General features: G+C 44.5%; 1 protein-coding gene across 1 annotated transcript in view; it reads right to left on the reverse strand.

Annotated features, from left to right (window-relative positions):
- otofa (otoferlin a) overlaps positions 1 to 12,931 on the reverse strand; it is a 112,452-nt gene that overhangs the window by 41,915 nt on the left and 57,606 nt on the right. The window contains exon 5 of the mRNA XM_056294431.1: positions 11,397 to 11,596. Coding sequence (XP_056150406.1) covers positions 11,397 to 11,596 — 200 coding nt within the window. The remainder of the gene's footprint in view (positions 1 to 11,396; positions 11,597 to 12,931) is intronic.

Here is a 12,931-nt window from a genome sequence, read left to right on the forward strand (position 1 = left end):
CTTGATTGGAGTCCACCTGTAGTAAATTCAATTGATTGGACATGATTTGGAAAGGCACACACCTATCTATATAAGGTCCCACTGTTGACAGTGCATGTCAGAGCAGAAACCAAGCCATGAAGTCATAGGGATTGTCTGTGGACCTCCGAAACAGGATTGTATCGAGGCACAGATCTGGGGTAGGGTACAAAAAAATTTCTAAAGCTTTGAAGGTCCCAAATAGCACAGTGGTCTCCATCATTCGTAAATGGAAGAAGTTTGGATCCACCAGGACTCTTCCTAGAGCTGGCCGCCCAGCCAAACTGAGCAATCGGGGGAGAAGGGCCTTGGTCAGGGAGGTGACCAAGAACCCAATGGTCACTCTGACAGAGCTCCAGCATTCCTCTGTGGAGATGGGAGAACCATCCAGAAGGACAACCATCTCTGCAGCACTCCACCAATCAGGCCTTTATGGTAGAGTGGCCAGATGGAAGCCTCTGCTCAGTAAAAGGCACATGACAGCCTGCTTGGAGTTTGCCAGAAAGCACCTAAAGGAGTCTCAGACCACGAGAAACAAGATTCTCTGGTCTGATGAAACCAAGATTGAAATCTTTGGCCTGAATGCCAAACGTCACGCCTGGAGGAAACCAGGCACCTCTCATCACCTTGCTAATACCACCCCTACGGTGAAGCATGGTGGTGGCAGCATCATGCTGTGGGGATGTTTTTCAGCGGCAGGAACTGGGAGACTAGTCAGGATCGAGGGAAAGATGAATGGAGCAAAGTACAGAGAGATCCTTGATGAAAACCTGCTCAAAAGCGCTCAGGACCTCAGAATGGGGCGAAGGTTTACCTTTCAACACAACAATGACCCTAAGCACACAGCCAAGACAACGAAGGAGTGGCTTCGGGACAAGTCTGTGAATGTCCTTGAGTGGCCCAGCCAGAGCCCAGACTTGAACCCCATTGAACATCTCTGGAAAGACCTGAAAATAGCTGTGCAGCAACACTCCCCATCTAACCTTACAGAGCTCGAGAGGATCTGCAGAGAAGAATGGGAGAAATACCCCAAATATAGGTGTGCCAAGCTTGTAGCTTCATACCCAAGAAGACTTGAGGCTGTAATTGCTGTCAAGGGTGCTTCAACCAAGTACTGAGTAAAGGGTGTGAATACTTATGTACATGCAATATTTCAGTTTTTTATTTTTAATAAATTTGCAAAAATTTCTACAAAACCTTTTTCGCTTTGTCATTATGGGGTATTGTATGTAGATTGATGAGAAAAAAAAGAAATTTAATCCATTTTGGAATAAGGCTGTAACATAACAAAATGTGGGGAAAGTGAAGGGGTTCGAATACTTTCCGGATGCACTGTATATCTCTCTATATATCTATCTAGAGAGATATATAGAGAGATAGATGATTTTGAGTTTATTGTGATCATATATACAGTGTATGTGTGTGTGGTTGTGTGTGCGCGTGCAGTGTGTGTGATAACATGACTGATATTGCTGGCAAGTTTAAGGAGCTCAAGTTAACTCAAGTTTATGGGAATAATCCTTCCAACGCAGACAAACATGCACCAAAGTGTGATGCAATTTTGCAGCGCCCTGTCAAACATGCACGTGCTTTCACTCGGAGATGCACAGTGGAAGGTACCAAGAGGATTACAGGGAAAAGCTTAACTTGCCAGAGAGCAGAACAATCTCAGAGGGGAAACTGAACCGGCAGGAGGCTCAGCTGTCACTCAACCAGAGAAGCTCACATTTCATCTTAGCAGAGATAAGCCCTGCTCCAGAAAACATGAGGCATACAGGAGTTTCATGGCGAGGCAGCATCATTTAGCTTTGGGGGTCCACAGAAGAGCCCCTCCCCGAATAAATATCGGCTCTTGCTTTCAAGACTATTGAACTCAACTTTATCAATACATCCTTCACACGGTAACACATACTTCTCAAAAGAAGATGGAAAATGTTTTTAAAATGTGGGAAATTACTCAAAACCACCAAGTTGGACTTACTTGTTTGTCCCACCTTTCCCGTTCTTTTCCTTTCCTTTGCTGTGCCATGCGAAAGGTGGATGTGAGAATAAAGCATGACACAAGAACAAATGAACTTGAATTTGCAAGGAAAAGAGAGAGAAAACAATTATGAAAAAAAGCAGCATGTAAAAAAAAAACCCCAACATCAACAACAAAAAATCCTGTTGTTCTTCTTCTGATCTAGAACTAGGACCACAATGACATTCGGGCCTGCAGTTAATTACCTCGATGTTTCAGTAACATAAAAACACTGCAAATCACACAGACACAGAACAGGGATAACAAGTAGAGTTCCTACACGCTTCCTACTGGCGACAAGGCACAGCCATAAGTTTAGCACACTTTAAAAGTAAATGTGTGTGTGTGTGTGTGTGTGTGTGTGTGTGTGTGTGTGTGTGTGTGTGTGTGTGTGTGTGTGTGTGCGCGCGCGCGCGTGGTGTGTGTATCCTAGTTTGCATGTATGCACTTGTGTATAAACTCTGGGCTGTGCCTGCTGGTATCCAGATCCTCTCTGCAGGAAAATAACAAAAGAGGGTATTTGATACTGAACATTAACTGTTTAATGTGTAGGAATAATCATGTGTATATATCAACCAATAATGGTAACAAGCATTAATTAAATCACCTGGCTACCCATCTTAATCATAGCAAAGATGAATGATTTAAGTCGGTGCTGTTCTCTCCCCTTGTTCTGTGCTGCCTTGAGATGTGTATGTCTTTTTCCTATTGTCCAATATGAAGGGCCGTACATGCCATAATTCATTCTGGCCATCTCACATACATACATACATTCTCCGTTCACATTCATATATTTTCACTCTTACACCCACACATGAATTATGGCTTGTACGGCCCCTACCTACCTCCTACCTTGTGTCTGCTCTATATGTATGGTGGCACTCAGTTCCCCCATGGGATGGGGGATTAATAAAGTATTTCGTATTGTGTCGTAAGCTGAATTATTTGCAAGGATATCTTATGCTTCGAGCTAAATCTGGGGTCCATATTGTGCATAAATCCTTTTCATACAGATGTGTATCATTCTAAAATACACACAGCAGGGAGTGTGACGCAAAGCTTTGGGTGAATATATAAATTGTGGTTACACTGAGAGACTGACACTCAGTTTTGCACTGGTAGATCCTAAAATGTATGCGGGTGCATGCTTCTTTGCAGTTTCCTACAAATATATACACTTTTTCTCTGACAGAACACATTACATCATTTGCTCAGGTTAACAGAAAAACAAATGACAGAAATTGAATATGAATAAATAAAAAGGAAGAGGAAAAAATATCGAGCAGCCAGTGGTCAATAATTCAGTGACATATACTGGGGTCCCTGCTGAATAGACCTAAATGGAGAGCACGAGATACCCCCATCCACCTGTTCTAACACACACACACACACACACACACACACACACACACACACACACACACACACACACACACACACACACACACACACACACACTTTCCAAGAGTGGGTCCCCAAGCTTTAATAAAAGAAAGGCTCGGGTCTGGAAGACAATATAGATAAGGATGGAGACAGCCTAACCCTATGCCTCTGACAGAACCTTTTCTGGTGGGGGATTCATAAGGTTAGTTGACTGAGTTTTCAGTACTTCTTGCCCTTGTTGGGATGACTGCTCATTACATTACTCTCATTAGCGTCGCACAGTTAGCGGCTTATGCATAATTAATCCTCTCCAATGAAGACGTCCTTTGAGTCTTTGTGACTTACATTCTGTAAACAAAACATAAAAGAAATGTGTGTGTCTGTGTGTACCAAAAAGGAAGAGAGAGAGCATGTAGACTTGTGAAAAATAAGAAAGAAAGAAAGAAAGAAAGAAAGCAAGAAAGACAAAGACCCTTAAAAGTAAATGATGGAGAATGTAGTAGTAAACAGAGAAGAAGATGCAGGGAAAAGAGATTTTTGATGATATAGGAAGGTTTTCCGTAAATCCCCATCACTGTTAAAACTTTAATGGCACCCAGCTCCGAGGAGAGGGTCTTGCATTTTTTTCCTCTGTCATTGCATCAGGCTTTAGGCTGCTGAAAATGTCTGGATGATACAGGTTGACTCAGACAGGAACAAAAAGGTTTCAAAGATTTCTCCCCCCCCCCAACCCCAAATCCTTGATGACTACGCCCCAGAAATTCAAGACACTGTATTAATAACACACCCGGATAAGAAGTTCATCTCTTCTCAAGCCCATAAAAAGGACTGGAAAACAACAGTGCATGTACAGCAGGTAGATGTTGTCGACCTAATAGAATACAGACAAATCATTGTTTTGTTTTGTTCTGTTTTTTGTTTTGTTTTTTGTGGGAGGGGGGTAGTAGTACTAGAACGGTCCCTCCTCATCAAGCACAGGCATGGATTTCACAGAAAGTTCAGAAAACTATCATAATTGTAATTCGTCAGATATCAGCTAGTTGATAACCGACACTGTGCGGGGCATCCGTGTGGCGTAGCGGTCTATTCCGTTGCCTACCAACACGGGAATCGGTGGTTCGAATCCCCGTGTTATCTCCAGCTTGGTTGGTCGTCCCTACAAACACAATTGGCAGTGTCTGTGGGTGGGAAGCCGGATGTGGGTATGTGTCCTGGTCACTGCACAAGCACCTCTTCTGGCCGGTCGGGGCACCTGTTCGGTGGGGGGGACTGGAGGGGAGCATGATGCTCCCACGTGCTACGTCTCCCTGGTGAAACTTTTCACTGTCAGGTGAAAAGAAGTGGCTGGCGACTCCACATGTATGGGAGGAGACATGTGATAGTCTGCAGCCCTCCCCGTATCGGCAGAGGAGGTGCAGCAGCAGCAACCGTGACAGCTTGGATGAGTGGGGTAATTGGCCGGATACAACCGGGGAGAAAAAGGGGGGGGGGGAATGACCTTGCATCGATTTGGCACAAACACACAAGTACAGCAGAACCTGGATTTACCCCAAAAGGCAGGTCTTCATGTCGTCATCGTCTGCTCCCACATCGGGGCTTGGAACAGAAAAACAACAGAGCGACACTGAGATATACGGCGGTGTGACAAAAACAGAAAATGCACCACTGCAAACTACAGCAAAATCCAACCTCGAAGTCCAGAAACATCCAGGGGTACACAAACCACACGAGGAGAAATAAGTTATGTAAACGGTTGGACAAACCAACTTATCTCAGGGGAGAAAATGGAGTCGTGACAAATCTTCACTCCCTAGGTAAGAAAGCGACGGGGTTCATGAGAAATGCATGAGAGCCTTAAAAAGACTGAACATATTCGAGGACTTTTACTGCAAAAGTAAAACCCGGCTGCAAAAAGTTCCTATTTTACGCCAGCGATACTGGAAAAGACTGAAGATGACACCTTCATACATCTAACTTACATGGATTGCTATAAAATCCTTTATTCCATATACATATAAGGAGTAAAACATTGATATTTAACCTTTGCAGCTAAATAAAAGTAAATTTGACATGCTATGGTTTCTAGATTGTCTAGTCACTGCACCTTTTTCTTCTCTTTTCTTATTAAGTGTTTGTGTGTATGCTGAACGATGTTGCGGCCATGCACCACTGGCTCTGGAGTGGTTCAGCGCTGCATTGAGCCTCCAGCACCTGGGACACTGAAGACTGTTGTTACCGCTGATGGCAACCGCTGTACAAACGCATAAAGATAAAGGCGAGAGAGATTGTTTGGGGGGGAAAAATATACAACCGCAACACCTGCAACAACACAATGCTGCTCTCTGTGTCACCGCCATAATCCATTATGCACCAAAGACCCCCTTTGAAGACAACACGGATTCATACGAACAAAAAACTAATCACACATGAATGCAATAAATCAAAAATGTAAAAAAATAATAATAATGAATTAATGTGAGTGTGAGCCATTTTTCTCAGAAGCTTTAGGTCAGGCCTATTTGTTGTATTTGAGCGCAAATTTTATGATCTACAAATGTCTCCCGAATATTTAAATCAACTAACAATGAACACAATAACCCCATTCTCTATGCACATATAGACAGACGTATGTATCGACTGACTGTATGGACCGTTTCAACAAGGTTATTTATTCCCTTGTGCAAAAGATCAGTGTTCAAGTGTGATCCTCAAATGGTCAGCTTAATATGTATGAGACTAGATTGGTAATAAAGTTGTAAGGCTATAGACGATCTGTTTATGCTCCTGTATTTGATGCCCACTGATCAAGTGACAACTGAAGGCCATCCTCATATCTGGTGCGTACTAAAGTATTCAGTGGATCTGCCTCGCTGGTGGTAAAGAACATGAAGGATGTGATTTATTCATTAGCAATAACAAAACCCCTGCAAAACCAGTTCACTCTAGCATTGCCTGGTGCAGAAACACAAAGGGCTTGAGCAAATGGAAGGAGAGAGGGGCGGCTGAGGGATGGTCATCTTTAGGAGGAATGGGCAAATGTCACACACACACACACACACACACACACACACACACACACACACACACACACACACACACACACACACACACACTGCAAATAGGTTTCTGTCTAAAGCCCGATCAAAATTAAGTACGGCACAAACTGTACTGAGACATGGTTGACATTATCAGTGCGGTAAAAGACATATAGATTGTGTTGTGTGGACCCAGTGTACCCAGGGACACTCTGTAGTAATGAGACAGTAATTTTCTTGTACATTTGTCCTCACGTTCCTATTGCACTTAAGAATCGAATCTCTGGGTGTGCAGGTAGCATGGCGGTTTATTCTGTTGCCTACCAACACGGGGATCGCCAGTTTGAATCCCTGCGCTACCTCTGGCTTGGTCGGGCTTCCCTACAGACACGATTGGCCGCGTCTGCAGGTGGGAAGCCGTATGTGGATGTGTGTCCTGGTCGCTGCACTAGCACCTCCTCTGGTTGGTCAGGGCGCCTGTTCAGGGGGGGAAGGGGGACTGGGGGGAATAGCAGGATCCTCCCACATGCTACGTCCCCCTGGTGAAACTCCTCACTGTCAGGTGAAAAGAAGCGGCTGGTGACTCCACATGTATCGGAGGAGGCATGTGGTAGTCTGCAGCCCTCCCCGGATCGGCAGAGGGTGTGGAGCAGCGACCTGGACAGCTCGGAAGAGTGGGGTAATTGGCCGGATACAACTGGGGAGAAAAAGTGGGGACCCCCCCCCCAAAAAAAGAATCGAACCTCTGGTTTGGTTGGTGACAGAGAAGGAAACAAACTGCTTTTAGGATCCTCTCACCAGCCACACACCCCTTCCTCTCATGCCTGGTCATATATGCAAAGCATCTCCTAGTCTCATTAACGCCACAGCTTTAAAAAAGAGCTTCAAGTGGCTAGCTGACAAGTCTCTGGAAACTTCTGTGTGTGTAATACCTTGTCTTACTAATCAAACACATGCACATGCAACCGCGCGCGCACACACGCACACAAATTAATACACATGCATTCATTAATGCACATGCATGCAAACACAAAAAGGTGAAAACACACAGCAACCCATGCATGTGATTGTGAGCACGTGTATGTACACCAACACGCAATCTCTAGATAAATTTCTCTGATGAGTGATACACATTGCTGCCGGGTGCATCATACCTAAACTCATTAAAAACTATTAGCGAAGCAGGATGCTAATCGCACATAGAACGGCATGATGTTCTCAGTTGTGGTGCAGATGAAGACATAATGGTCTAGAATGGGATAAGTGGCTGCTTTATTACAGGGAAATGTCATCGGGGAAAATACCAGATTATCATAAATGATGTTGATCTATGCCTGAGAGGGAGAAACTGTTCTGTCTTGGTGAAAAACGAAACACTAAAATAGGGGTTTGAGCTGGAGACAGATTATCACGGTGAGGTGAAATTGCCATGAAATAGCCCCTGTACTTGGAGGACTGTGAGGGTATGTTGAACCTCTGAAGAGGGAGTTTGGGTTAATTCACTCAAACTGCTACACAAAAGATGATTAAGAGAAAATCAAACAGCAACCCATGGGACATGGATTACCTGGAGCCCAAACTGTTCGTGGCATCCTCATCCCGCTCCCTCTCCACCTTGTGCTCATCTCTGGAAGTATAAAATGGTCACCCCGGGGAGGAAATTGTCTCATACATATTAATGCTTTACCTCTACAGCAAAACAGCCTGCGCTTAATGCTGAACATCTTCAAGTGCGTTAGAGTTCATGACATAACCAAAGATGAATAAATAGTTAATTCTGAAAACATCTCAGCTGAGAATGGACTGAGCAGCTAGTATCCCAGGACATTAGAGTTTGGGATGAAAGTTGGCAAGGCTGCTGAAAAGTTTCCACGAAGTCGTCAGAAAGTTCACCACTGGTGTGATAGTGACCATGATGAACAGAGGCGAATCTGTTGGCTTGCTCAGGGTTTGTTCCCCGGCCTCTCTATTGGTTTTCCACTCAGCAATGTTCTCTGCAACTTGTTCTGTTTTCTTCCTAGACAAAAGCCCTACGGCATCTCCTCTGAGCCCTGACTGACAGCTCTCTGTTAACACGGCGACTAGTTGACAGGTGCCCTCGTCTCGCACTAAGGACGTATGGTGCATATGTCTGTAGCCAGGTAAAGAATTGCAGATGATTGTGAGTGGGTTGAAATAAAAGACTTTGTATTATACCCAATGCGTGTGTGTCTGTGTGTGTACCAGATTTTTCTATCCTAATAATTGGTCCCCATTAGGATACAAAAACCTACCTTGTGGGGACATTTTATGGGTCCCCAGGAGGAAAAAGGTCTATTTTAGCGTTAGGACTAGGTTTTAGAGTTTGTTAGAGAAAGTGAGAGGACGCCTAAGGAGTGGAGAAGAAGCATATTGGTACCAATTTTCAAGAATAAGGGTGATGTGCAGAACTGTAGTAACTACAGAGGTATAAAGTTGATCAGCCACACCATGAAGATATGGGAAAGAGTAATAGAAGCTAGGTTAAGAGGAGAGGTGACGATTAGCGAGCAGCAGTATGGTTTCATGCCACGAAAGAGCACCACAGATGCGATGTTTGCTTTGAGAATGTTGATGGAGAAGTATAGAGAAGGCCAGAAGGAGTTACATTGTGTCTTTGTGGATTGAGAGAAAGCATATGACAGAGTGCCAAGAGAGGAGGTGTGATATTGTATGAGGAAGTTGGGAGTGGCAGAGAATTATGCAGGAGTGGTGCAGGATATGTATGAGGGCAGTGTGATAGTGGTGAGATGTGCAGTAGGAATGACAAGGTGGAAGTGGGATTACATCAGGGATCCGCTCTGAGCCCTTTCTTGTTCATAATGGTGATGGACAGGTTGACGGATGAGATCAGGCAGGAGTGTCTGAGGACTATGATGTTAGCGAATGATATTGTTATCTGTAGTAAGAGTAGGGAGCAGGTTGAGGAGTGCCTGGAGAGGTGAAGGTATGTACTGGTGAGAAGAGGAATGAAAGTCAGTAGGAGCGAGATGGAATACCTATGTGTGAATGAGAGGGAGGACAGCAGAATGGTGAGGATGCAAGGAGTAGAGGTGATGAAGGCATAGGAGTTTAAATACTTGGGGTCAACTGTTCAAAGTAACAGAGAGTGTGGAAGAGAGATGAAGGAGAGAGTGCATGCAGGGCGGAGTGGGTGGAGAATAGTGTCAGGAGTGATTCGTGACAGAAGGGTACCAGGAACAGTTAAAGGGAAAGTTTACAAGATGGTTGTGAGACCAGCTATGTTATATGGTTTGGAGACAGTGGCACTAACAAAAAGACAGGAGGTGGAGCTGGAGGCAGCAGAGTTGAAGATGCTAAGAGTTTCATTGGGCGTGGAGAAGAAGGACAGGATTAGGACTAAGTATATCAGAGGGACAGCTCAGGTTGGACGGTTTGGAGACAAAGCAAGAGAGGCAAGATTGAGATTGTTTGGACGTGTGGAGGAGAGATGCTGGGTATGTTGGGAGAAGGATGCTGAATATGGAGCTGCCAGGGAAGAGGAAAAGAGGAAGGCCAAAGAGGAGGTTTATGGATGTGGTGAGAGAGGACATGCAGGTGGCTGGTGTGTCAGAGCAAGATGCAGAGGACAGGAAGAGATGGAAACGGATGATACACTGCAGCGACCCCTAACGGGGGCAGCCGAAAGTAGTAGGAGTAGTAGAAGTAGACTTGGGTTTAGAGTTAAGGTTAGAATTAGGATAAGGTTAAGGTTAGGGTAAGGGTTAAGGTTAGGCATGTAGTTATGATGGTTAAGGTCAGGATTAAGGGCTAGAGATGAATGTAGTCAATGAGAGGTCCCCACAAGTATAGGGTGACATGGTAAGTGTGTGTGTGTGGGGGGTGCAGGTGTGTGTGGGGGTACATAGTGCATGAAGGTTGGTGTATACTGTACTAGTACTTGATTTCAACTTGATCTCATTGCCTCGTGTCTTTTAATGTGCTCACCGTCCAAGCTGGGGCTCTCTTTTGAGCTGATATTTTTAATTAATCTTGGTCCTTAATGAGTGTTTATGTAATACCTGTGAGATGCTCTTAATTTTTAACTAAACAACTTTCCTGGTTTTTCCTGGGCTCCTTGAAGCCTGACAGCCATGGGCTCCTTTTTATTCAGTTCTAAACTATAAGGTAGCGCATTTTTTGGCATTAAAATTCTATTTGCAAAGAGTAAAAACATAAACACAAACATGTGCTATGCGCATGCACACACACAAACTTACAAGGGTTATGTTGATAGAGATCTAGCGCTCTGGCTGAGCACACAGTCTCAGTGGAAATCCATACCGCCCACACATTATTCCATACAATATTCAGCAAAAACCACAGAGACCTGATACCAGCCCTGAAGGACTTACCTTCCCTTGGGGGGAGGCCAGTCTATTCATACTGTCCTTAGTTGATACTCAATCTATATTAACCTTTTTAGTGTTTAGAGACATAAAAATCCTCCAAGATGATGACATCTCTAAATGATTCGCCTGGAATACCTCTATGAACGATGAAAACTGTGATCTCATTCGTTTTCATGTTATAGTGACGCTTTGAGATTTGAATCATACACTGTGTGAAGGGACAATATAACGTAAGTGTTAGTGTTGTTTTTAGTGTTGTCATCCCAATTCAATGGTCGTACTGTTGTGTGTTGGTATGTGTGTTCGAGAAGCCCTCAGGCCCGATACACCCATTTAAAAACCACCGGCTAGTTTCAAAACTACATAAGCCCTACCAAGAAAACCCAGGTTCAACAGGTCAACTGAAGTAACTTAAAGTGGACTCTAGAAATATGATGTCTTTGAGTGATATGCCATAACGACAATGATGGTAATAAATTAGGAAAAGATGAAATCAGTGAGGACAATGAGGACATTGAGAAAAAGTGATGCTGCTGCGGTGACGTGGAAAGGTTTACACGAATCACTCACTTTCTGAAGGTAGGTATGGATCCCTGTAGAGATCGTCCAGGGGATATGCCCGTCCCGTGACTCTGTCCTGACAGTAAGCTGTCCGTCTCAAAGGCAAAAGTCCCATCCTGATCATCCGGGACATCCAGGAACTCCCCGTCACTCCATACCCGGATGGTGCCGTCCATCGGCTGGTATCTAATCTCGATGGACACACTAGTCTGGAAAGGGGACAGGTGGATCAGTGAAATGTACTTATTATATTGATAAACAAGTTAACAAACAGGGTGCAGAAGGAAAGTCTGCATCCCCCCCCCCTTCTCCCTAACTGTACTTGGCCAACTACCCCACTCTTCCAAGCTGTCCCGGTCGCTGCTCCACCCCCTCTGCCAATCCAGGGAGGGCTGCAGACTACCACATGCTTCCTCTGATACATGCCGCTTCTTTTCACCTGACAGTGAGGAGTTTCACTAGGGAGACGTAGTGCGTGGAATGATCACGCTATTCCCCCCAGTTCCCCTGAACAGGTGCCCCAACCAACCAGAGGAGGCGCTAGTGCAGCAACCAGGACAAATACCCACATCCGGCTTCCCACCCGCAGACACGGCCAATTGTGTCTGTGGGGACACCTGACCAAGCCGGAGGCAACACGGGGATTCGAACAAGCAATCCCTGTGTTGGTAGGCAACGGAATAGACCGCTACGCCGCCCGGATGCCCCTGGAAAGTCTGCATTTGAGGATCTTCTCATTCAGATCTCACTGATTTTGTGTTTGCTTTAGCAATTTCAAGGGCCTTTGGGGCAAATCTAACTGGAAAACTCTCAAAATGATGTTTGATTGAAAAGTGTAATGCTGATTACTGAGCTACCATTCATTAGAATGAGTGTATTATCGAAACTGAATCAACTGCATACACTGTATGAACCTTTATATAGCCCTTTCATACCATCTTTCAGTCTTGAGTAACACAAAGAATGAATTCATTATTTTAAGGTGGACTTAAAAGGTTAAAAGAAATTCCCCTTTCCTGTTTTTTTAGGATTGATTCTGTTTGTTATTGTCATAACAGAGACCCTGTCCCAAACCCTCGCACCACTTCTACCTTTGAGGTTTGGGGCATAAGTATAACTCCACATTATCTTGGGCAGACCATCATCCACAAGCCAAAGTCGAATCTAGACCATGGTGGACAAGTGTTGTGTCACATCACAACGCCTTAAGTCCAGATCCAGGTTAATGGATAAAACCTTGACTGTGTTTGGAAAAATCATTTGCCAAAGGCTATCTACATTAACAGTCTTATTAGGTGTTGTTGTTGTTTTTTTTGTCGCTGGTGGTTAAATGAGGAATGCATTTCGACGGTAACTGTTTGGTTTAATCCAAGCGGGGCACATAAGCAGCACCAATGTTTGTCTTCCATGTCTCATGGGAAGAACTAGAGGGGAGCTAACCCCCACCCCCCGACTATGGCCAGATCTTTATGACAATGCGGCCATTTATCGTACTGACAAAGACAGAGGTATTTCCATTTCCTATGTATTTCCATCTCTCTCTC

This window comes from Lampris incognitus, chromosome 15 (genome assembly GCF_029633865.1).
Source record: "Lampris incognitus isolate fLamInc1 chromosome 15, fLamInc1.hap2, whole genome shotgun sequence".
Lineage (NCBI taxonomy): Eukaryota > Metazoa > Chordata > Actinopteri > Lampriformes > Lampridae > Lampris > Lampris incognitus.